At 38.4% G+C, this 27,284-nt stretch overlaps 1 protein-coding gene across 1 annotated transcript in view; it reads right to left on the bottom strand.

Moving 5' to 3' along the window:
* EYS (EGF-like photoreceptor maintenance factor) overlaps positions 1–27,284 on the bottom strand; it is a 730,244-nt gene that overhangs the window by 5,332 nt on the left and 697,628 nt on the right. Inside the window, exons 17-18 of the mRNA XM_077769091.1 lie at positions 18,854–19,026; positions 1,986–2,147 (exon numbers count right to left, since the gene is read on the bottom strand). Of these exons, the coding sequence (XP_077625217.1) occupies positions 1,986–2,147; positions 18,854–19,026 (335 nt within the window). The remainder of the gene's footprint in view (positions 1–1,985; positions 2,148–18,853; positions 19,027–27,284) is intronic.

The raw sequence follows: 27,284 nt of genomic DNA on the forward strand, positions 1-27,284 counted from the left end.
AATATACGAAACATACTTTACCACTGTATTACACCAATTGAACACTAATAAGTTTATGCTTTTCATCTGATAAGTACCTTTTGGTTAATCTTAAGTCTGAGAATGTCAAGCTTAGATTTTTAATATTTTACAGTTTTCATGATTTCCTAATAGAAGTGTCAAATGCAGCACCAACCATGACATGAAAGTAATAAATCTATTTTTATCTCTTTTTGTAAAAAGTGTCTTAAGAGAAAAGGAAAATCTTGACGTGATTTGAAATACAGTACCATTTAATAACAGATGTAAGAAAATGTGCTCATGCTCTCCTATGTGTGTTAACGTGTATGAGCTTTTTATTTTACATACATAAACACAAATATGTATGTAGTGTACTAATTATAAGACTATAGTACAACATTCTTGGCCGATACAGTTCCACATATATCTTGATTTTATGCCCTTATCATACAAAGGTTAAAGTTGAGATTTTTTATGAGCAACATAACTAAAGCTGATTTTTTTAAAGTTGATTTTGAGAGAAGGAGAGAGAGAAAGAGAGCATGAGTGGGGGGTGAGGGCAGAGAGAGAGGGAGAAAGAGATTCCCAAGCAGGCTCAAGCTGTCAGCACAGAGCCCTACACGTGGCCCAAACCCACAAACCATGAGATCATGACCGGAACTGAAATCAAGAGATGCATGCTTAACCATCTAAGCCACACAGGCATTCCTACAGCTGATTATCATTTAATGTCTCTTGATTTATAAGTAGAGATTTTCTGTTTATGTACAATTCTTCCTTTTAGCATTTTCACAGGGAGATTTAAGCATGAATTTAAAATATCAACTCGTAGGAAAACAAATTTCTAATGTATATTTTGTAGCTCAATAATGTTCTTTTTTTTCATTGAAATTGTCTTTTCTCCTTGAAATTATTTTGAAGGTATTTCACCAGTGCATTGGGATGGAAACACTTTAGTCTAATTCTATGATATTCTAATCAGTTAGCAAAATATTAAGACACCGTTAAAACAATTAGATTGGATTGTGAAAATCAGGGTACCTTTTTTGTTGACTATGGGAAACAAAATAAGCTGATTTAATTATCTCCCAATACCAAAATTTCATTTTCTGAGAAAGATGATGAAAGAAAAGCCAAATGTAAAATTTATATAATTTTCAATAGAATTGTAACTATAAATGCAAAGGTCTTTGTCAGAATTCTGGAGAAAAACATATGAAAATGGAAAATGGAAACCAATAGTAACGTAATAAAAATTCAAGGGGCCCCTGGGTGGCTCAGTCAGTTCAGCATCTGATTTCAGCTTAGGTCATGATCTCATGGTTCGTGAATTCAAGCCCTGAATCAGGCTTTGCGCTGTCAGCTGAGTACCTGGTTGGGATTCAATCTCTCTCTGTCCCTGTCCTGCTCATGTGCTCTCTCTCAAAAAGACTTAAAAAAACCCAAAACCTCAAAAACAATTTTTCAACTGGAACATAATACATGGATATTTTTATTCCATATTGTTTTGCAATGATTGTGCTACTTTTATAGTCAAAAATATTTTTACCAACCTAGTTTGGAATGCAAATCCTAGGTTTACTATTTAGATAACAGAATAACTTAAAGTTTTTAGTGCTATAAATGTAGATGGATTTACTGGAAACACATTAGTCATGACTTCCTTTCCTTTATATACATATTTTGTTCCTTTTGACATAGGACTATTATGATTGGCTTCAAACTCTTTTTTGATGGGATTGAGAATATACTATATGTGAATTCTGCTAACTTCAATTCTAACATACCTCTTGCTATTTTATTAAAATTTATATTTAGAGAGTCAATTCATAAACATACACTTGCAGTGATAACAGAACATTAGAAGTGTCAAATGTTTACATATTTTATAGGCTAGGTGACCTAAAAAAATAAAAATATTATATGTTACTTAATTAGGAATTCATTAGGATTTTTTTCCCCTGCAAATATCCCACCAGCTTTACCTGATTGTGCTTTTAAGTGCTGTGCAACATAAAATAAGATGCCGTCTGCAGAAAGAGGCTGAAACTGCAATTGAATATGTGTCTTTTTCCGAATATGGAAGGAAGCAAAAGACATCCAGGATAATTCATGGCTTCTGAAAGATGGATCACTTATATATAAAGCTAACAAAGCAAAAACATGAATTAAAAAACAACCAGTATTGCTCATAAATACAGTATACTTACATAATTTTGTCATTTAAGAACTTACCTATCTTCCAATAGTTGCTCCTTGCTAAATACATTGAACCATGATAAATCTGTTCTAATCCCACTAAATGTGGCTTTTTGGAATGGGGCCAATTATTAAAAAGCCTTCGCCTTCTATTCTGGTATCTATGCTCCTTTGGCTGGTACTGTGTGGCACAGATCCTCTGCTCTAGATTGATTATATTATAGAGAGGCATCAGATGCATAGATTAGGAGAATGTTTTATTATCTCAAAATATTGAGATTCTTGGGAATGTCTTACATCAAAAATACTTTCAAGAATTTTTTATTTTTTAAATTTAATTTTGGGAGACAGAGATAGAGCAAAAGTGGGGGAGGGGCGGAGAGAGAGGGAGACATAGAATCCGTAGCAGCTCCAGGCTCTGAGCTGTCAGCATAGAGCCTGACGCAGGGCTCGAACTCACAGACTGTGAGGATGACTCAAACTGAAGTCGGTGGCTTAACTGAGCCACCCAGGTGCCCCGAAAATGCTTTCAAAAAGATTATTCCAATTGTGCAAGATAGAAGATACTACTATATGAATTATTCTTTTTTTTTTTTTTAATGCTTTATTTATTTCTAGGAGAGAGAGAGCGAGACAGCGTGAGCAGGGGAGGGTCAGAGAGAGAGGGAGTCACAGACTGAAACAGGCTCCAGGCTCTGAGCTGGCAGTCAGCACAGAGCCCGACGTGGGGCCCGAACCCACGAACCGCGAGATCATGACCTAAGCGAAAGTCGGACGCTTAACCGACTAATTATTCTTTAGTTTTTAGACCTTATTTTTTTTTTTTTATGGGTGAGTTTATTTTTATTTTTTAAAAACCGTTTGTCAAGTTGGTTTCCATATAACACCCAGTGCTCATCCTCACAGGTGCCCTCCTCCATGCCCTTCACCCTCCTTCCCCTCTCCCCCGCCCCCATCAGCCCTCAGTTTGTTCTCTCAGCATTCAAGAGTCTCATGGTTTGCCTCCCTCCCTCTCCCCAACTGTTTTTCCCCTTCTCCGCCCCCATGGTCCTCCGTTAAGTTCCTCTTAATCCACCTATAGGTGCAAACATATGACATTTGTCCTTCCCTGCCTGACTTATTTCGCTCAGCATAACACCCTCAAGGTCCATCCATGTTGCTACACATGGCCAGATTTCATTGTTTCTCATTGCCATGTAGTATTCCATGGTATAGATAAACCACATCTTCTTGATCCATTCATCTGTTGATGGACACTTAGGGTCTTTCCATGTTTTGGCTATTGTGGAGAGTGCTGCTATGAACATTGGGGTACATGTGCCCCTATGCATCAGCACTCCTGTATCCCTTGGGTAAATTCCTAGCAGTGCTATTGCTGGGTCCTAGGGGAGTTCTATTGTTAGTTTCCTGAGGAACCTCCACACTGTTTTCCAGAGGGGCTGTACCAGTTTACATTCCCACCAACAGTGTAGGAGGGTGCCCGTTTCTCCACATCCTCGCCAGCATCTAGAGTCTCCTGATGTGTTCATTTTAGCCACTCTGGGGATGTGTCACTTTAGCATTTGGGGGTGTGTCAAGTAAGAAATTGCTGTGGTTGAGGCCAAGGAGGTTGTTTTCTGCTTTCTCCTCTAGGGTTTTGATGGTTTCCTGTCTCACACTCAGGTCCTTTATCCATTTTGAGTTTATTTTTGTGTATGGTGTGAGAAAATGTAGAATGTAATCAAGTCAAGGTATGTTTAAAGTGACTATATAAATGGAAATAAGTATCAGTTTACTTGGCAATACTTTAGATCTGTATTTCTTCAGAAAGTACTAATCTTTGGGTTTCCTTTATGGTAAGTTTAAGTAAATTCATTTCAGTATGAATTGAAGTAGAATCATTATATAGATTTATAATACGTCAGATATTATAAATACTTGTTGCTTCTGTGTGTTTATGAGAGGAAGAAGGAAAAGTTCTGAATATTTGGCAGTATTTATCTCTCTGATATCTATAGATTCTTTGTGCCTCATTTTATAATGTGACAGTGCTTCTTAGCTGGTTCACCACATGTATTTAATCATTGACCTAGTTATTTTGCCTAGTCTCCCTTTGGACTAGGCCTGTATTGGTGTCCTTCAGTTGATAGGTAACTGGTGGTGTTTATCCAAAAGGTGTTGGCATTTGCTGGTTTTTAAGCAATACACCATTCATTTTGACTTATTGCAGTTCAGAATCTCCCAGTATGATTCCTAACAGTATAAAGTCCTATTCCTCACTCCTAGACCAGACCCTTAGTAAAGCTGAGATGGGTCTAGGAAGTATATTTTAATAAACACCCAGGTGTTTCTGGCATAGGTGTTACTTGGGCCATATTTTCATAAACACTGAATTAAGGTTTAAGAATACAAGGATAGTTTAAAAAGTGAGAGTCTTTTTTTTTTTTTTTTTTTTTACAAATAGTTTATTGTCAAGTTGGTTTCCATATAACACCCAGTGCTCATCCCCACAAGTGCCCCCCTCCGTGCCCATCTTCCCCCCACATCCATCAGTCCTCAGTTTTTTCTCAGCATTCAAGAGTCAAAAAGTGAGATTCCTTTTGAAATCATTTAAACAGTATGAAAGGATGTAAAGTAAAAAGATGACATTCCACTGTTCTTTCTCTCTTAATTCCCATAAGCCACTGTTAACAGTTTACTGAATATGTAGCCAGACTTTATTTTCTGATGCACATACAATTAATGTGTGTGTATATCTAGCATCTGATTTATTTCACATAAAAGAAACCATATTATATACAAACTATGCATAAGGTACTTTTATCACTCAATAATTATCTTCATGAGACTCTGATATTAGCATATTTTGCTTATTGCTTCTTATACTATTATACTACGTGCTATTGCACAGTATTTTTAAATATAAACTGTATCTTTAGGGAAATTTTAGGTTCATAGCAAAACTGAGCAGAAGGTATAGTTTCCATATACTACCCTCCTCCACATATATAACCTCACATATATAATCTCTTCACTGTCAACATCCTGCTATTGGGTTGTACAGTTGTTAAAACTGATGGACCTACATTGACGTATCATTATCATCCAAAGTCCTTGCCTTACATTAAGGGTCATTTTCGGTGTACATTCTGTGTATTTTGACAAATGTATAATGACACGTATCTACCATTATAGTTTCATACAGAGTAGTTTTACTGTTTTAAAAATCCTCTGGGGGCACCTGAGTGTCTAAGTCGGTTAAGAGTCCAACTCTTGATACAGGCTCAGGTCATGATCTTACAGGTCATGAGATCAAGCTCCACTGTCAGTGCAGAGCCTGCTTGGAATTCTCTCTCCCTCCCTCTCTCTCTCTCTCTGCTTTTCCCCTGCTCTCTCTTGCACACACACTCTCTCTCATATAAACTTAAAAATAAATCCTCTGTGCTTTGCCCATTTTCCCCTCCTTAACCACTGGTAATCACCAATATTTTTACTGTCTCCATAGTTTTGCTTTTTCCAGCATGTTCATATAGTTGAAATGTAGCCATAAACTATTTTTAGACTTGTGGGTATATAGGACACATTTTGTTCTCAGCAGAAACAGACAACCAGAAAAGTCAAGAGTAATCTCATTGCAGTGATTCCGATAACCTCTGACTTAATATCTTGCCAATAAACACATTCATGCCCCCAGATTCTCTGAATAGTATTTAAAGAACTTTAGAATATTTTCTCTGAGAGGAAGAAAAGAAACCAATATTAAGCCAATATAGGAGAACAGAATTTCCAATTTAATCAAGTTACGGCATACTTTCTTTTTTAAAATTAGTTATTTTTAGGGGCGCCTGGGTGGCTTAGTCGGTTAAGCGTCCGACTTTCGCTTAGGTCATGATCTCGCGGTTCGTGGGTTCGGGCCCCGCGTCGGCTCTGTGCTGACTGACAGCTCAGAGCCTGGAGCCTGTTTCAGTCTGTGATTCCCTCTCTCTCTGACCCTCCCCTGCTCACGCTGTCTCTCTATCTCTCTCCTAGAAATAAATAAAATAAAATAAAAATAAAATTAGTTACTTTTACCCTCTTGTTTGAAAGTAATTTTTAATTTATAGGAAATTGAAAAAATACAACTAGTACAACGAATATTATACCCATATTTATCTTTAGTTAATTTTCAAGCCCTTCATGTAGCTCTATCTATCTATATTTTTTTTCTGAATCATTTAAGGGCATGTTCCATACATCATGGCTCTTCGCACCTAACAACCTAAAGATATTCTCTTTATATATAACCACCGTACAGTTATTACCTTTAATAAATGTAATGTTAATACTATACCTTTATCTAATATTCATATTTCAGTTTTTTTCAGTTGATACGAATATCCTTTATGGTATTTTCCTCTAAAGTATAAAATTGCATCTAAACTGAGATGTTGCATTGAGTTGTCTTTACATGTCTTTTAACCGACATTTCCACAGCCTTTCATTATTTTTATGACCTTGACAGTTTTGAAGAATAGTTTCTTCTTCTGTTTGAAAAGAATGTTTAATATTTTGGATTTGACTGGTATCTCTTCATAGTTAGATTCAGGTTATGCATTCTTGGCTGAAATACTTCATAGATGATGATGGATTCCTCTTAGAGTATCTTGTATGGAGGGACATGATATCTCTGTCCCTTACTGGTGAGGTGAATGATTTTTTTCCACTGTATAATATTCCATTGTATAATTGTGGCTTTATTTTTTCTTTCCTGCAATTCATATGCAGTCTGTGAGGAAATACTGTAAGACCATGCATATCTACCACTCATTTAAAAAAGTTGTTCTTCAAGGGGGCCTCGGTGGTTCAGTCGGTTAAGTGTCTGACTTCAGGTCATGATCTCGCTGCTTGTGGGTTCGAGCCCCTCATCGGGCTCTGTGCTCACAACTCAAAGTCTGGAGCCTGCTTCGGATTCTGTGCCTCTCTCTTCTCTCTGCCCCTCCCCTGCGCATGCTCTGTCTCAAAAATAAACAAACATTAAAAGAGACAGAGCATACTCAGGGGAGGGGCAGAGACACAGAACCTGAAGCAGGCTCCAGTCTCCAACCTGTCAGCACAGAGCCCGATGCAGGGCTCGAACTCATGAACTGTGAGAGAATGACCTGAGCCAAAGCTGGTGCTTAACCGACTGAGCCACCAGGTGACCCATCATATCTACTATTCATTAAAACTACCCCTAGATTCAACATCCACTGATGATTCTAGCCTGAGTAAGTCTTTACTTGGATGCAAAATGATAATTTTTCAGCTCTACCAGCCTTTCCACAATTATGGCCTGGGTACTGTAGCTTCTCAGATGGTGTCTAGAATTCTCATAGAGGTATGATGGTCCATTTGTTGTTGTTAGTGTCTGTGGGGAAAGGAGAGCTTGTAGCTTCCTAGTCTACCATCTTGTCGATCTACATCTCTGCTTTTAATGCATGCATTTCTCTGTAAAAGCTCTGCAACATTCCCGTCATGCATTAAAAATTTCACTACCTCCCCACCTTGGATTTAGCAACTTTTTTTTTTTTTTTAACACATTTCTAATCACTTTAAATTGAACATGTCCCAGTGAAGGTGGTTGTTTTACTACCAAATGTTTCTGTTCTTAGTTGTGGACCTCAAGATTCCTAAAATAGATTACTTAATTCCCAGAACACTGTTTCTCTTGATGGACTCAAAGCATAGCCTATTCAATAAATAAATGGCTCTCAACCTCCACATCTTATAAACCTAAGAGGTGAAACTAATATTCCTCACTGATGCACATCTGCTTTGTTCTTAGCAAGCTATAGCTTTAGGGCTCTCCATTTTATACTTTCAATTTCATTATGTTTAATGCAAAAGATTTTGATTTTAGCCACAGTTATACTGTACCATAGCTGTGTTCTAGTCAGTAAAGAGATAAAAATCGTTTTTATAGTGTTTATTAATCTATTATTTGCCTTTAAGATCTATGGATAAGTGCATATGACTTCACTGTAGCTTCTTAATTTGTTAGAACCTAATGGATAGAAGTCACCTCTTTCCCATCCTTAACTATGTGAAGTCTTAAGTACTTACCTCTCCATTTTAACTTAAGCAGTTGGACAAATTTTAGATTAACTAAGCACACACCTTGTTATTGTAGTAAAAATGGAAGCTAAACATCCTTTTTCTTTGTTAGATTATTACTAGAGTCTACTGGGAGTGGTGTGAATGAGCAATTGGACCTGTTGGTTAATTGCTAACAGAAGGAATGATTAAGTATCAATTATCAAAAATAAAATAAAATAAAACCATCCCTTTAGGCGGACTTTCTTTAGCACCCAGATGGATAATGCTGAATAACACTATTTAATTGTTTAAGTCATTTAGTTATTTGGGTGGCTATTTGGTTTTAAATGATCTATGGAGGCCCATCAAAATGGAGTGTTGCTTAAAAATTAAGTATTCAATAAAATCACAAGATTGTTTTATGATAGAGACATCTGGTGGTTCCTGCTCTCAAAATCTTCTAGGAAGAGGTGTTCTACTGCATGTTTCTTGGAGAATTTTGGGGTTTGAACAGATGTCAAACTTTTTAATTTTTATACTAAAACACCAAATTTCTCACTTATAAATCTGAAAAATAAAGCATGTAAATGAAGTAAAGCATATAACATGTAACTCAATTAATAACCAGGATACCTAGACTTTTACAGAGATCTTAATTTTTAACTTTTTGCTATGCCTTGACTGTCAAAAAGTTGGCTGACATAATTGATATCCAAAGTAATGTTTATTTTTTTTTAAATTTATTTTGGGATAAAGAGAGAAACATTGCATACACACAGGGGAAGTGTAGAGAGGGAGGATGAGAGAGAATCCCAAGCAGGCTCCATCCACATTGTCAGTGCAGAGCCAAATGCTGGGGCTCAAACTTACAAACTGTAAGATCAAGACCTGAGATGAAGTCAAGAGTTCGACGCTTAACTAACTGAGCTACCCAGGTTCTCCATAAATTTCCTTTTCAGATGAAGAGGTTTACTCACACTTGTAATTGCATGATTCCATTCTTCCCCATGCTTTGCTGCAGTGGTTCTTACTCTTAGGAAAGCTACCTTACTATCCCATAAGTCTATACTAATCTTACCTATTCTTTGACCGTTCATTTAATTCCATTGTTTTCTTTTAAAGTTTATTTATTCTTGAACAAGAGAGAGAGAGAGAACACACAAGCTGGGGAGGGGCAGAGAGACCCAGAATCCGAAGCAGGCTCCAGGCTCTGAGCTGTCAGCACAAGAGCCCGATGTGGGGCTTGAACGTAACCAACTGTGAGATCATGACCTGAGCCGAAGTCAGATGCCCAACCTACTGAGCCACCCAGGCACCCCCTCATTGCTTTTTTAAAAAAATGTTTATTTTTGAGAAAGAGAATGTGGGCGGGGGAGGAACAGAGAGAGAAGGAGGGACAGAGGATCTGAAGCAGGCTCTGTGCTGACAGCAGTGAGCCTGATGCTGGTTTGAACTTGGGAACCATGAGATCATGACCTGAGCAAAATCAGACAACTGACTGAGCAACCCAGGTGCCCCTAATTCCATTGGTTTTTAATGACTTTTCTGGTCTCAGTAGCTGGAAATAATGCACATATTGTATCATTTGTCTAGCAATTAAAGCAGTCAATACTCTGGAATATTTCTTCCTCTTTTCCCTGACTGTAAATTATATATTTTGATTTGATTTTCACAGACTTTTTCCTGGTCTCCATGAGTCATTGGTTCTTTGAAAGGGGGGACTCCCCTATCTGATAATGCTTTGGATCTCTTCATGTGGCTTGAGTGGCTCCTCAATAAAGATATTTTTTAAATATTTAATAATCAGCTATATTTTTTTAGAGGACAAGGGTTTTAAAAAATATTTTTTTTGGTCATTTTAAAAAGTTTATGTTACTATGTTGACCAAGATACTTTGAAATCTTTTAAAACATCTTTTATATAATAAACTACTATCTTTTCAAACTAGGAAGTTTAAAATATTTTAACTTAAGAATACTTAAGACTAACATGGGGCACCTGGAGGGGCTCGGTGAGTGAAGCATCTGACTTCTGCTCAGGACATGATCTCACGGTTTGTGAGTTTGAGCCCTGTATCGGGCTCTCTGCTGTCAGCATGGAGCCCACTTTGGATCCTTGGTCCCACTCTCTCTGCTACTCCTCCACCTGTGCTCTCTCTCAAAAATAAATAAACATTTTTAAAAAAAGAATATTTAAGAATAACTCCTATTTTTAAAATAAAATGGATCAAAATATCTACGTGGATGTGACCTGCATTTAACGTAAGTGTAATCTAATACTTTAGCCCCCTCCTACAGAGGAAGAAGAATCAATGGAGTGCTTCCCAGTGTGCTAGGTACTGTGTTGGCCTCAGATTATAACAAAAGAAAAACATGAAATAATATTTTGCAATCTTTATATCTTTAACGATCATGAAAACTTTAGTTGGGTTGTCACTTTTCAGTATTTCTATTAGAAATAGAAATAGTTCCCCAAATTAGAAAGTAAAGTTTGTAGTTGGATCTTAGCACTGTCAATCATTTCAGATTAAAAGAAGGTGGGCAAACCTCCCTCAGGCAAAGAGGCAACCAAACCCTATCCATAGAAATTGACTGTAAGCAAAATAAAAAATTTTTTCACTGTGCGAACAGGGTATTTATGTTTAAACATGTAAAACGTATCAAGGGAGGAAATATTAGCAGTAGAGAGCTGAGATTCATTGTGAGTGCTTTCTGTTTATTAATTAATGGTATCTTGAATACAAAATCAGAAGGACTTTGTTGAAGAAAAACCTCTCATAGATGCCTGTCTCTTAATAGTTTTTAACTTTCACTCACCACCTTATAAAGAGTAGTAATCATTAACTTAGGACTTGACAAAGAGAAGGACTCTCTCCGGACTTTGGCCAAAAGTTTCCTCCAAACAGATGTTTACATACTTTTTTCTACCTTTTTTTCACACTTGAGAAGCCTGATGTTCAGGAAAGTTAACTTACTTGCCCAAAGTCCAAGGTTAGGAAGAAACAGTTGTGTCTGTTTCTTTCTACTAAGACTCACCTACAACCTTTATTCCTTTAGAAACTCAAAAAGCTTACTGTTTACATAAATCTTAGAATTGTTATATATAATTCACTTCCTCACTGCATTTCATTCATGATTTAGTAGCTTATACAGAACACAGAAAGAAGACTAAATAATTAAAATATGTGTTCCTAGGAATTATAGCTAGTTCCTATTTATTTTTTACAAGTATTATAAAATTGTAGAGATAGAGGATCTAGTATACATATAACCACATCATTACTAATTATTAAGATGGGAATAAAAGGGGAAATAAAGACTACATTTTTATTTTCTATGAGGAAACCTTGTGGATTACCTGCTCTATTTCCACATGGCTAACTGCACCTGGAAATGAACATCAGAAAATAGGCGCAGTAATAATACCTGAAATTGCCATCTATAGTGCTGTGGATTCTTTGCTCTACTATCAGGAAAACCAAAGACTTGCCAGGAAAGGACCCCATGTGTCAGGGAGGCTTGAAGAACTGAGCTTCTTCATGACCTTGAATTAATTTCAGTGAAACCAAGGGCTGAGTGGACCATAAAGTATCCTTGGCATCAAGATTGTCTAAATAGCTTGAACATTTGCCTGTTTCATTCTAAGTGCCAGCATGTGAGTGGGTTTCTTTACCTTAGGGAATGAGAAGTGAATGAGGAAAAAAAATTGCAGTAGGTATCTAAAGAATGTAAGAAAATTGGAAACATTTTCTATATCTTCCAGGCTAAAAGTTAAAAAACACACATAGAATCTCATTTGGCTAAATGTCAAATTGCATACCAATTTGCAATAGCTGAAATTTAGTGGTATATAGGAAAAAACAATTTACCAATAATGTGGGAAAAATAAATCCAGAGGAGAGATTTTATGATTCAGGAAAGGTTATATGTATAGTTGTAAAACACAGATTCTAACAGGAAATACATCTACAACAGAAAAGAAAAAAAAAGCAAATGAACAAGATTCAAGTGTATGAGAAAAGAAACTGGGCATATTATCTGTCTTGCAAAATAATTGTAAACCAGAGTTCTGCTGGAAATAGAATATTTTAATGACTAAATTAGATTGCAAAATATTTACCCTATCCTTTTATTTCTTTTTAAATTAAGATCAATAGTCCTGTGAACTGTTGAACCCAGATGCTATTGTTTGCTGACCACCCTTCTTTATCAGTTTAATTTGTAAAGTTGGTTTGGGACCCTTGGGTGTTTAAAAAACACGTCTGAGCTGGTTTCTGGGCCAGACAATGTGAGCATTATGAATTCCTGCACTTCTGGAACTAGGCTCAGATATTTTGGAATCAGTTTTGGTGGCTGTGACCTTAAAGCCATCGAATTCAAGTGGTCTGTTGATATTTTCCTTACTTCAGCACCATACCTCAGTGCAATTCTTGAGTTTGAGATGGGGCCATACTGAAAAGAAAAATATCCCAATCACAAATTCTCCTTCTCTTGTCTTTAAAGGGATTTTTCTTTCTGACAGTTATAGGTAAATGTTTTAAGGGACTTGAAAGATCACTTTTTCCCATTAGTCAGACATCTTAAGAGTAAGGGATAGAGAAAATCAAATTTTACTACTTAAACTGTAATGCTAGTATAGAAAATTTCCCCCAGCCACCCTCTTCTCAGATACATACATACACTTTAAAATACTTAAAACTATCTTGGGGTGCCTGGTGGCTCAGGTGGTCAAGCATCTGACAGTTGATTTTGGCTCAGGTCGTGATCTCACATCACAGTTCATGAGATGGAGCCCTGAGTTGGGGGGTGTGTGTGTGTGTGTGTGCGCGCGCGTGTGTGTGTGTGTGGAGCCTGCTTGGGATTCTCTCTCTCCCTCTCTCCCTTTGCCTCTCTCCTGCTCGCGCTCTCTCTCAAAATAAATAAATAATTTCAAAAATACTTAAAAGTATTTAAAATACTCGGACAAAGATATTTTATTAACCAGTTCTGCATGACACAGGCTGAAGAGGTTTTCACTCATTTCACGTAACTGGTAGTTTATATGTTTGGATTATGAATGTAAAAAATACAGTGTAATGGGAAACTCAGTGTGAAGCCTTAAATTCTCACTCCCACTAATTTAGAGGTTCTTGTTTCTGTTTTTGTTTTGTTTTTGAGAGAGAGAAAAAGAGAGAGAGAGAGGGTGCCCGTGAAGGCAAACTGGGAGGGACAAAAGGAGAGGGAGAGAGAGAATCCCAAGCAGGCTCTATGCTTAGCTTGGAGCCCCACACAGGGCTTGATCTCACAACTGTAAAGTCAAGAGGCAGTTGCAGGGCGCCTGGGTGGTTCAGTCGGTTGGATGGCAGACTTGGGCTCAGGTCATGATCTCATAGCTCGTGAGTTCAAGCCCTGTGTTGGGCTCTGTGCTGACAGTTCAGAGCCTGGAGCCTGCTCTGGATTCTGTGTCTCCCTCTCTCTCTGCCCCTTCCCTGCTCATATTCTGTGTCTCTCCCAAAAATAAACATTAAAAAAAAAAAAAGGCAGTCACTTAACTGACTGAGCCACCTAGGCACCCTGCTAATTCAGAGTTTTGATTTTTACCTCTTTCAAAGCAGAAGAGTTGGGATTAAGTAAGTGATTTTTAAGGTTCTTTTCAATCCTACCCATTGATGACTCATTCAAATACAGATTTTAGTTTTGAAGTTATTTATATTTTAATGATTACACTGCTCCTTTATTAGGCTTTCTTAGATAACTGCAATATGATAGTCACGATAAATATGTTACCTCTACATTGTCACTTCCTATGCTATATTTACTTAATGAAATGGCTATTATAAGGGACTGCTAAGATCTAGAAATAGAGTCTTAGTGAACTCACTGATAATATGCTATGACTTTATTAACTAATTATTAAGCAACTGCCAATAACTGGATTGAGAGTGAAGAGACTTGATTCTGAGACTTTTGGTACATTGTTTAATATCTCTGAGCATTAGTTTCCTCATTTATAAGTTGATACTGTTGGACTAGAAGATAATTGGTGATGTCCTATGATTCTACACTCCTGGAACTCTTGATACCAAAACGTAGGTTTAATAATATGGCTGAGTTATTTTATTAGAGTGTTGTTCTGAATTTTGGATTTTGAGAACAAGAGGAAAAATAATACTTTATATTTTATAGCATTTTATACTTAATAAAGAACTTTTATATACATTGCCTCCCATGAATTTTGTAAGGTAGGCAAAATCATAGTTATTATATCGGTGAGAGTCTTAGCCATGAACAGATGGTATGCTTATGTAGGGTAGTTTGAAAATAAGGGAATGAAGACCATTTACAAAGATGTGGGCAGGGTTCAGGGAAACTACAGGAGCTGGGGTGTTGCCCTGGGCTTAGTCTCAATAGGGAGCTGTTTCCACTCTTAGGCCTGAAGCTGGAGAAGGTGAGGACCTCCTGACAGAAACCGTGTCCTTGGAGAAAGGTAACTTTTGGTGACCTAATAGCAAGGAATCTAGGGAAATAAATAACCTGTCTCACTCTCCTGTCCCTCCCATCGATTACTTGTGACTTCTATTGTCTAAACTCAACTGGAGGCAGATTGGATGGGAGCCCAATGATGCAATCCTCTGAGAGGGCCTCTGGGGTACAGAGCCGAGGGGGAGGGGTGGGAGGAAGGGCACATGGCTAATATTGGGGCACACTTGGAAGAGCACACTTAATTATTGCCACTTTATAGATAATGAAACTGAGGCTTAAATAGTTAAAGGACACAGCAGAAACAAAATCATGAGTTACTTGAAGCAAGTTACAGGATGCAAATCTCCTGCTTATAATCATCACAGGCTTCTTATTTTGTTAGCATGAAATTAAAATTATTTTCCGTGTTTTCCAATACTCTATATGGTCTGACTTCTGCTTGCCTTTCCAAAATCATCTTATAATACCATCTCCTGGGAATACTGGCTGCCTTTCTCTCCCTAAAATAAGTAATATTTTCCTGTTACTAGGTTTAGCCTCTGCCTAGAGTACTTGTCCCACATGCTTTCACACATGGATAATTCTCACTAGATGTCAGCTCAGCTCAAATGTCCCTACTTAGTACGTTCCTGACCATCCCAAATAAAATGTAGTCTTCCAATGACTTTCTATCTCCTCTTCCTCTTTATTTCCTTTATGGCATTAATTCAAACTATATTCTTCCTCATTGACTGGTGGATATGGTGTTTGCTTGACTCCTCCTACTAGAATGTATCTTTTATGGAAGCTGGCTGGGCAGCTGTCTCGTTAAGGGAGTATTCCCAACACTTGGTCTGGAACTCATAAACAATCTTAATATATTAGTGAATAACCCATTCTATAAGCATTACTCCAAGGGAAGGAGAAAAGAACAAAGGTTACTAATGCTAGACTGTATTTTGAGGCAAATGACACCCTTTCACCATCCTTACCCTCCACAGCATCATCAGATTTGCATTCAGAGATTAGAAACATGGGTTTTGATTTGTATTAGGGGTGGGGCTTATTTACAATAAAGATGGTCATGGGCACCTGAGTGGCCCAGTTGGCTAAGCATCTGACTCTTGATTTCAGCTCAGGTCATGATCCAAGAGTTACTGGATCAAGCCCCAAGTTGGGCTCTGTACTGACAGTGTGGAGCCTGTTTGAGATTCTCTCTCTCCCTCTCTTTCTGCCCCTCTCAATAAACTTAAAAAAAAAAAAAAAAAGGTGGACATAAAACTAGATAGGTGTGAAAGCTGTAAGTCAGATGTTCCATGTACAGATTGATTTTCTTTCCAAGACTTAAGGTTTCTTGGAATGGGGAAATAGAAGAAGGAAAATTATGAGGTTGACATAATTTTTCTGGCAGCTTTTATCATAGTTTGTAGACTCTATGAAATAATTTTATTACTGTCACTATTTCTCCATCTATCGATTATCGATCGATCAGTTGATATATACCTACCTACCTGTCATCTATCATCTCTTATCTACATCTCTCTACATGAACTTATATATATTCAAATATTGCTTATTTATATAAACACACTAAAGCAAATTTTGGGTTAATCCCCTAGGCTTTCATCATTTGAGCTCTTACGCTTCAAAAATCTAGCTTGCCCTATTGTTATAATCACTAGCCCTTCTGTGAACTTATTTCTTTCAGTTTATAATAGCTATCTCTTTGGGAGTAATAAAGGTACATCATCTTGGTAAAGTTTCAAGTACTTTGCTTTTCACTAAAGTCAGAAACTATTTCTTGAAAACTGTCACAATCGGTTTTTATTATTTTAGAACCAGTAAGTTGAACTGTATGTGACAGATACATGTATTTTTTGATCTGCACTATATAATGGGTTTTAGAAATTCAACAACAATAGACAAAAACAGGCATGGTCACTGCTCTCAGTTCTATGACAGGGAGGAAATCTGGGAACGCTTCCCTAAAGAAGTAAAGTCTGAGTTGAAATCTGAAGGATAAGTAAGTGTTAGCTAAGTGTGGAGGGGAACATGAATGCATAAGGCAGAGGAAAGAGTATGAATAAAATTCCTATTCTATATGGAGTGTGGCATATTCTAGGAACTAAGAACAGCTTTAACACTGGCAGAAGGAATGTGGTTCTCTACTGCCCATCATCCCCAAACCGCAAGTGAGAACTCCACACCGCATTTCATGCTTTCTCCTCCTAGAACTTCCCTGACCATCTCTGCCTCCCCCAGCCCTTACAGGCAATATTTTATACAATTCAAGCTCTTTATACAAGATCAAGCTCTGCCACCAATGTCATTATGAAAAAGACTCATTTCCATAAGCCAGACAAAAACTCCATCTCATTATTTTATAGTCACGCCTTATGACATGATTAAAAATTTCTGTCATTAAATCACTAGTATTCTCAATCTGCAATGTCTTCTGTTTATCAATACTTTTGGAGGAAGTATTGATACTCACAGAATCTCAAAGAACATAGGATAAAAAAATGTTTGCATTAGTATATTTGATAAAGTGATCTGAGAGAGATTAAATTTGTTCTTACCACACATCTGAATACAATAACTCCCCCAAATTATGCAAAGGTGTATATAACACAATTGATGATTGGCTCCTGACTCTATGCCAGCCTCTGTTCCTAAATAGGGGAAATAAAGGCTGAAGCTTTACCTTCTGGGTGGAAGGTGGGGTGGGAGAGAATAATTGTAGATTATCCAATCTCAGAAAGCCTGGAGATAGGGGGACATAAGGGTTTTACCTGCTATTTTTGTGGCTTCATCTCATCAGATTCCTTAACTGTGAGTTTCTTGGATGTCTCGCCACTCTGCTTTGAAGTCCCAGCCAGCCCCCAAATCCAGAATCATCCCTAGTGATATTTAAACTAGACAAGACAGGGGCCAGCAGGGGGCAACAAAATGAAGGACAGGACCCACTTGGGTGGTGCAGCTGGATCCTGACTGGCTGACTCAGGCCATTCGATTAGCCCTATGGTAACACACCTGGGCCATGAGACAGCTGAATTGTTAGGACTCTGTGCATGGTGTTATGGAGGTCGTCTTCTAGACCAATTTTGCTGCTACACCAATTTGCTACACCAAATATGACAAAATATGAAGTATTGATTTTTGGAAGCTGTAGGACTTGAGATAATTTTTTTTTAATTTTTAAAAAATGTTTTATTTATTTCTAGGAGAGAGAGAGAGCGAGACAGCATGAGCAGGGGAGGGTCAGAGAGAGAGGGAGTCACAGACTGAAACAGGCTCCAAAGCGAAAGTCGGACGCTTAACCGACTAAGCCACCCAGGCGCCCCTTGAGATAATATTTTTTAAAAATGTTTTATTTATTTTTGAGAGGGAGACAAGACAGATGGAGTGTGAGTAGGGAAGGGGCAGAGAGAGACACACACACACAGAATCTGAAGCAGGCTCAAGGCTCTGAGCTGTCAGCACAGAGTGCAACATGGGGCTTGAACCTATGAACCATGAGATCAGGACCTGAGCTGAAGTCGGATGTATAACTAACTGCGCCACCCAGGCGCCCCATGCAAGACTTGAGATATTAAGCAGCATATGCTTTCCTGATTTCTTCCATGAGACTCAGTTTCCAAGGTCCCTATTTAGACCTTGTGTTTGTGGTCACTGTTCACCTGAGGAGTTCTCCTGCCCTAGGCTTCCTAGAGAAGGTTACAGTGTGATTGAGGAGGTTTAAAGGTGGCTGTGTTCTACCAACCCTCCCATCAATATTGCCTGTAAGGGCTGGGGGAGGCAGAGATGGTCAGGGAAGTTCTAGGAGGAGAAAGCATGAAATGCGGTGTGGAGTTCTCACTTGCGGTTTGGGGATGATGGGCAGTAGAGAACCACATTCCTTCTGCCAGTGTTAGGTGAGTGAGCTCCATGGAGAGGAGTTTGTGCTATGGGGCAGCAAGGAGGACAGCAGAGAAATGACTTGTGTTCATCTCTCTTTATGACGGCGAGAACAAGACTGCTCTATTCCACCCACTCCCTCGTATCCTGTACTGTGCATGTAATGTGGAGAAGATCCAGATCTTACACAAGCTGAAGATTATTATATATTTTTCATTGTCTTTTCAAAAAGGAAACTGACTTAGTTAATTTGTGAATTAGCAGGAGTTGAAATTCTGCTTTACCTTGTTCACAGTGGATTCCAGTGGTTCCCAGAGGACAGGAACAGGTATACCCATGAGGCAATGAAACACAAGTGGCTCCTTTGCTACAGTGGTGTGGAGGGTCATGTTCAGGGTCACAGGTGGAAACTGTCTCCATGCAGAGTTCTCCTTTCCACCCAGGGAGGCAGTTGCAGCTGTCGGTTGAAAAAGAAGGCCACAGGATTTGAGCACTTGAACAGAGATGGATACACACCTATGTATCATCCTGGTGTTAACTTGGCAATTTAGACTGAGGTTCCAAGACAGAAAAGACTCTGTACATCAAAGCAAGTTATGAATCAAACAGGATCCAAACTGTCAAGGGAATGAGTTAATGGCTGATTAAAGGATTATTGGACTCCACATCAAAAATGTAAGCGTGTGGAGACTGAGAGAGACTTCAGAGAGTCATTTCTTTGGACGGAACATCACTGTAAGTGCCCTCTCCCCACCTCACACCACCACCAAGGGAGAGGTGGTGAACACAGCTGCTGCCTCCTAACCTTAAGCCTAGAAGAAAGAAATTCAGCTTGATATACATCCCCTCACATTGGTGAACACGTAGGTCCAGTGCCTGGGGCTGCAAAAGGAACTGTGGACCCCTCCAGAGGCCAGGCAGATGGCAGTGAATCCCAGGGACGGGTTGTGACACTCTGATTTAGGATCAGCTTGGGGACATATGAAAGGGATCTTGCCCAGAGGGCATCCTGGTAGCTGAAGAGGTCTCAACAGTAAGAGACACTCAGTTTATGGCTGGGCAGAATCTGAGAGGCAAAGGGGACCTCCTATTTTGATGACAGACCTTGTCTGGGTTGAGAGAATGATATTGGGAGGAACCTAATAAAAGCAAAGGTAGAGATGCCAGATAAAATGTAGGACATCCAATTAAGTTTCAGTGTCAGATAAACAATAATTTTTTGGTATATCCCAAAATTTGAATTTCAGATAAGCAACATTTGAGATGTACTAAAAATTATTCGTTGTGTGCCTTTGAATCCAAATTTATTTGTGTGTCCTGTATTCCCCTCCCCCCCCAAATGTGGCAACCCTACACTATGGGCACGTTAGAGAAAGGGTTACTTTATGTCCCTGCCAAGCCCTGGGGAGCACTAAATCATCAGACAATGGGGCAAGTCAAGGAAGGCCATTCAGGATGTGGTATGTGGCACTGAGTCAGCAATCACTAGACTGGGGAGAGAAGGCAGTAACAGATCATACCATCTTTGGAGGCCTTCCGTTCATGTGGTAAACCCTGGCTGGGTTTAGGTCAACAGTTATGAAGAGCAAAGAGTTGTTAGTATTTTGAAGTGGGCCCTTTGAACTAATAAACTGAAAGGATATTTGCAAAATAAAGTGTCTATTATGTTGGAGCAGAAAATTCGATAGATCTCCCCACGTTTTAATCCAGGTTCGAGAAAAGGATGACTCCTTCTAAGCAGGTTTAAAAAGACAGTGAGAAACAAAACTAAATTTAGGAATACATCTGTGAGTTCTGGGTCATACTTATTCTCAGTTTATTTCAATGGTTTTTACTTATTGGCAAACTGCAGGCACAGATGACATTAACAGCACTGCTGGGGTTGTTACAGCATCACCAATAGTATAATTCTGAGAGTGAGCAAGTCAAGACAAGGCAGGTAGAAAACAGAAATATCTACAGTTCTATTTTTTCTTCAGGCTAGAGGAATCCTCACAAATTTTGAGGATAGAAGGCAGCATGTGTAGTCCCCTCTGGGTGGATCAACCAGTAATATGACAATATATGTCAGTATCAATACATTATATGCCACATGGAGGGGTCAGGAAGGACAATGAACACTTTCTGCAAAATTATTAACAACCTCTATCATTTTATAGAAACAATAGGTAAGAGTTTCATAAAATTGAGATTAAACCAAAAGAAGAAAATCAAAAGCACTTGTAACCTCTGACCATGGTGAGGCTGACATTTTTTTTAGCCCATGGCAGGTATCTTTCCACTACTTTCTCTAAGCAAATTTTAACATTAAAAATGCTGGGAAAATTGGAAATATACCTGTAAAAGAATGAAACTAGATCCCTATTTTAACCACCTACAGAAATTAATTGAAATGGATTAAAGAATTATAAAATAAAGACCTGAAACTGTAAAACTACCAGAAGAAAACAGAGTTTTTAGTTTTCCATTTTGTAAACTTTTATATAAATGTAATGATATTGTACGTATTCTTTAATTACTGCTTTTCACTCAGGATTATGTTTTTGGGATTCACCGATGTTGATGTATGTAGCCACTGCATTAACTGTCAATGCTATTATTACCTGATGAGCAGAAGTTCCTATTTTTTGTAGCTGAAATTTCAGTGTTTTCTTTTATGGTTTGCATTTTCTGTGACTTATTTAAGAAAGCTTTCTCTATTCTGAGGTCAGAGAGTTATTATTTTATGTTATCTTCTCAGACTATTATCATTTTTTCTTTTTACATGTAAGTCTTAATACATATGAAATTATTTTTTGTGTTTGATGTGGGGTTAGAGATCCAATTACAGTTTTCCATATGGATGACCAATAGTCTGAGCACTCTTTGTTGACTAGTTCATCCTTTTCCACTAACGAGCCCTGTCCAGGTACGCACTGTCCTGTGCCTCTCTATCCTGTTCTGTTAGTCTATTTGTTTAAGCTTCTGCTAAAAATACACTGTCTTAATTTTTCCTTCTTTTAAAAAAATGTTTATTTACTTAGAGTGAAAGAGGTAGGGAGAGAGGACAACAGAGAATCCCAAGCAGACGCAGGGCTTGAACTCACAAACTATGAGATCATGACCTGAGAGGATACCAAGAGTCAGATGCTTAACTGACTGAGCCACCCAAGGACACCCCTAATTTCTCCTTCTTTATAGTAGGTCTTGATAACTAGAGTGATAAGCTATCTTGCTTTTCTGTTTGAGAGGGTCTTGGCTATTTTTAGCATTTTGCTCTTTTTCATCTTCAAGACAGGTAAATGTCCTTGCCTTCTCCTGTCTAAAATAAGGTTTACTTTTCTTTTGTTCTTACATTGCTGGTGTAGCTCTTTGGAATCTGAGGCCTGTGAGGAGTCTGCTTCTAGATGCCCGTAACCTGTGCAGCCCTGAAAGGGCTTCACGTTTCAGCAGGAACTCAGGGCAAAAGCCAACTTGATGCTCACTTTCTAGTCTTGCTTTCATCTCATTTGGGATCTATAAGATGTGTTGTTTCCACCTCAGGTAATAGTGTTCTGAAAGTATACACTTTATCTTATTCGAACTTCAACATTTCCATTTGGGAAGGTCATTCAAGATGTGTAATAGCCCATAGTTCCACAAATAGAACTCCCTATAAATAACCTTTTATTCCATACTCATTAACTTCTCTTCCACAACTTCCCATACAATGGTTAGATGTTATTCAACTGAATTGATAAAATATACTTTATTCTTGTAGTCACTTGTAAGGTATGGTGGTTTTAATTTTTCACTGTCTACAAATAACCCTGTGATAAAACCCTGACAGCTAAATCTCCATGCACATCTATGATAATTTCCTTGGGATAAATTTAAATATCATCATGACTTCTAGGCTTTGGATACATATTCCAACCTGCCCTCCATAATAACTGTACCAATTTACATCCCCATCATCAGTGCATGAGAATGCTCCTGAAATAATAGATGTGTATATAATCGAAAATAAGAAATATTTTATAGGCTTGTTTTTTATTGACCCAATAATTATTTATTAAAATAAAGTGACTTAATGTTTGCCTATACATATTTACCAAGAACATATTCATTTCAGACTCCTATATTTTCCTGCATTATTTAGCAGTCTAGTCACATTGATGCTTTTCCCAAATTCATGTTATCAACTTAAAAAAATATTTTCGGGGGGTGTCTGGGTGGCTTAGTTAAGCATCCAACTCTTGATTTTAGCTCAGGTCATGATCTCACGGTTGTGAGACAAGCCCCACGTGGGGCTCCATGCACTAGGCATGGAACCTGCTTGAGATTCTCTCTCTCTGTGTGTCCCTCTCCCTTTCTCTCCTTTTTCCTCTCCTCCTCCCCACTACTCTTTTTTTTTTTCTAGGAGAGAGAGAGACAGCGTGAGCAGGGGAAGGTCAGAGAGAGAGGGAGTGACAGACTCTGAAACAGGCTCCAGGCTCTGAGCTGGCAGTCAGCACAGAGCCCGACGCGGGGCTCGAATCCACAAACCGCGAGATCATGACCTAAGCGAAAGTCGGCTAAGCCACCCAGGCGCCCCATCCTCCCCACTACTCTTGAGTGCATGCTATCCACTCTCTCTAAAAAAAATTCTTTTTTTTTAGTACTTACTATGTGCATAAGACTAGTCATAAAGGATGGGCAGGAGAAGAATAAGGAGCGAGCTATGGCCTGGGCAGAGGTGAAGTGTGCCAGAGTGGGAACCACGGGGCTGCATATGCGGCAGAGCCAAGTGAGTGGCACAGAGAAGAAACCAGCGTGGGGAGTAACTCAGGGAACGAAAGGAACGGCGCCACCCCGCGTTCGCCGATGCACTGTTAGACTCTGGTGCTGAGAGTTACTGAAAACAAAAATTCTTGTCTATTTGGAACTCAGGGGTCAAGGCACATACAAAAAATGGCCAAAAACAAAACAAACAAACAAAAAAAACCAGGCACACAAAAGCTTCTGAGGATATTGCCATTTCACGAAGTAGGTTATTTAGCTGAGTCCCGATGAAAGAAAATATATGCGATTCTTGTATCTAAGTTAATGTTTGTGCGGAGAGGGGGGGAGTTTGAGAAGTTGCATAAGGTTCTCCAGAATGAAGGAAAACAAAGTACAGGATTAATCTGCTACAAAATTACATAATGGTCATAAAGATTTTAATTATTCTTTGAAGAGCACAGAATATGGAAAGACCTTTTCTACAACAATAGACTGTCTCCCGGCTCACAGTCCTCTCCTGCCGCCTTCATGGGGATGCCACCCCCACGTCCCCCCACCCTCACGCCTGTTGGCGGCCTGAGCTCGGACGCCTTACGTGGGGGCGTGGTCCATGTGCAACCATCTACATGCATTTATCCACCTTCAGGTTTAAAATGGCTGGAGGGTTCCGATACATGTTTCAAGTGGTGGTTTGTACAATGAAGTTTAGAATTTGGGAGTTTAGAGTATGTGTAGAGTCTTCCCAGCACAAACTGCCTTTTCACCTGCTTTCTGACATAGGAAGGCATGATATGCCCTATATGCCTTTTTGGCTGTTTTCCTATAAACGTTATTTTTAAAAATAATTTCCTTTTCTCCTCCTGTTCAAATCGACAGATTTCCTGTTTAATAAATTCTAAAATAAAAAACCCAAGCCAAAAATAGACTGTCTTACCAGTTTCATAAAAGAAATAAAGCTGTAAGAATTTTTATAGAAAAACAAAACTCTACTATCACTTTTTTATGATGACTGCGCCATCTAGTGGGTCATTTTTATCAACGTAAAAAAAGCTAAACAAAATTGATTTCATTGCCTTATAGACATGGCAATGTATGGTAACGGTAAAATATTTATTTTTATATTAAATATACCTTAAATCACATTAAGCATAATACAATACAGATGTTACAAACTTATTTGTAAAGAAATCTTAAGTAAAATAAATGCTCAAATGCTTCCTCTCAGAATTTTTAGGTCTGAAGCAATTAGCTATATGTTTAAAGATTTTAAAAATTACATTCAAATACCATATACTGTTTTCTTACATTATATCTTTTTTAAAAAATTTGTATTTAGTTTTGAGTGGGGGAAGGGAGGGAGAGTGAATCCGGGGGGCTCGAATTCACAAACTGTGAGATCATGACCTAAGTTGAAATCAAGAGTGAGACCCTTAACTGGCTGAGCCACCCAGGCACCCCTTTCTTACATTACATCTTAAGAATATTTCCATCATAATGATTTTGTGCAAGATCAGATTTTTTTTTGTTTCTTTTTTTGGCTTCTTTAGCTTACTGTGAAAGGTAGATAATAAAAAGTCACAAATTTTTATTCATTGTTCTCTACTTTGGATGACAATATTTTTCTAAGCCTTGAAGTTAATTTATTACAATATTTTCCTTTAACCACATATTTACTACTATTAAGGAAAAGTAGATTTTGGAGAGGTATGTGTGTGAGGTGAGGTGTCTACAGAGTGGAAAAAGTAGAAAAACACCGAAGAGAGGTAGATATTCATTCATTTAAAGAATATATGTTACTATTATTTACAAGCTAAGTGTCTGCCACAGTGCTTAGTACTGAGCATTCCACAGCACGGAAGGCCCCATTCTTGGCCACAAGGACTTGGTCTTTCTGGGAGGATCACATTAGTATGCAGACGTGTGACAGGTGCTAAAATGGGTACTATGGGAGCTCATGGGAAGGACACCTAAGCCACTTTAGTGAGTTCAGGGAAGCTTCTGAGGTGAGATTTGCATACATGAATGGAGAAAGACAGGCAGTAGAAGCTTAGGCTGGAAAAGGAGGTTAGAGTTCAAGGGCTTTGAATAACAGGCTGAGATAGTTCAACTTTTAAGTGACAGACATAGGGAAGGTCGTGACTGATGAGGCATATTTTAGGAATATTAGTTTGGTATGGACAGGACGATCCCCACGTGTAACAATCAACTCTCTAGTGATGTAAGTTTAACCTTATTGGGATCTTACTATATTTTTGCCCCTAGAACAGAGGTTGGCAAACTTTGGAGGTATACAGTTTGCTTTGTGGCCATATAGATTCTGTTGCAACATCTCAACTCTGCCAACTGTTGAGAACAGCCACAGACAATCCACAAATAAAAGGACATGGCAGTATCCCAATAAAACTTTATCCACAAAACCAGGTGATGGATCATATTTGGCCCACAGGCCATGACCTATGGGCAGAGATCGGCTCTGTTTTGCTCTCTGTATAATCTCAGGGCCTAAGCCAGTTCCTGGCATATAGTAATTTTTCATTGAGCATCTGGGGAATAAATAAGTCATGGCTAGGGAACAAAGAAGTGGAAGGGGAAATGTCTTTGAGGATGGAGAAGTGGGAGATGTGACAAACATCTGATAAATGTTGGTTTGAAAGATGAAAGATAGGGTTGCCTAGATGACTTCATCAGTTAAGTGTCCAATTCTTGGTTTCAGCTCAGGTCATGATCTCATGGATTGTGAGTCTGAGCCCCACATCAGGATCTGTGCTCACAGTGTGGAGCCTGCCTGGGATCTTCATTCTCTCATTCTCTCTCTCTCTCTCTCTCTCTCTCTCCCTGCCCCTCCTCCATTCACTATCTCTCTCTCAAAAAAAAAATAGATTTAAACAAAACAAAAGTAATTTTAAAAAAAGAAAAAGGAAAGATAATAGTAATGGCAAACATTTTCTGGTGCTCACCATGTGCCAGGCATTCTTCTTAGCACTTTAATAATTAAAACAAATTTTTAAATGCTTATTTGTTTTTGAGAGAGAGAGAGGAGGGAGAGAGAGCGAGCGAGAGAGAGAGAGCATGAGCAAGGGGAGGGGCAGAGAGAGAGGGAGACGCAGAACTCAAAGCAGGCTCCAGGCTCTGTGTTGTCATCACAGACTGTGAGATCATGACCTGAGCCAAAGTTGGTTGCTTAACTGACTGAGTCACCCAGGGCCCCTCTTCTTAGCACTTTAAATGTATTAATTCAATTAATCTTCCTTGTGACCCTATTAGGAGGCTACTATTATCATCCTCATTTTGCAGAGGAGGATACTTGAGGAACAGAGAAGTTAAATAGATTGCATGGCTACTAGTGGGTAAGGGCTATTCAGTGTCTCTCAAACTATGGAAATGTTTGGGGTTTCAAAAGAAAATGACTGAAAGAATAGGTGTCATTACTGGGAATAGGGACATCTGGAGAATATAGTTAATGGAAAAATAGAAAAATCTTCTTTTAGCTATACAGAGTTGGAGGTGACAGCAGGTGATAAAAGGGCTTTTTCCCTTTAAATATCTAGTGACATGGCTCTTGAACTTGATGTGAAGTGAGGACATTGGACAGATTTGTGAATTAAGTAGAACAGCAAATGGCTGAAACATCTACTATATGATAGTTAAGAATATTCAAAAGATACTGAGGAATCATTGATATTATACATAGAACTGTTTTCTTATCTCAAGTCCATTCCAAAAATGTTAGCTATCCTTAGTTGTTAATACCTAAAGAACAGTTTGTGGGTTCCTCTGCCTCTAAACATGGAGGTATGATAACACAGAAGAAAGTGTTAGGCACTTTAGAAATATGAGTAACAGCTGGTCATGATGGCAATCAAGAGTTGAGTATTGGAGTATTTTAATAATGGTTAATTATTTTACATCTGTGCAATTAGGATGAAACTGATTTAAATTTCTAAATTGCAGATAAACTGGGTTTTATTGCCAATTTATAGCTTAGAAACATCT

The sequence above is a fragment of the Crocuta crocuta genome, unplaced genomic scaffold, assembly GCF_008692635.1.
Source record: "Crocuta crocuta isolate KB4526 unplaced genomic scaffold, BGI_CrCroc_1.0 scaffold205, whole genome shotgun sequence".
Lineage (NCBI taxonomy): Eukaryota > Metazoa > Chordata > Mammalia > Carnivora > Hyaenidae > Crocuta > Crocuta crocuta.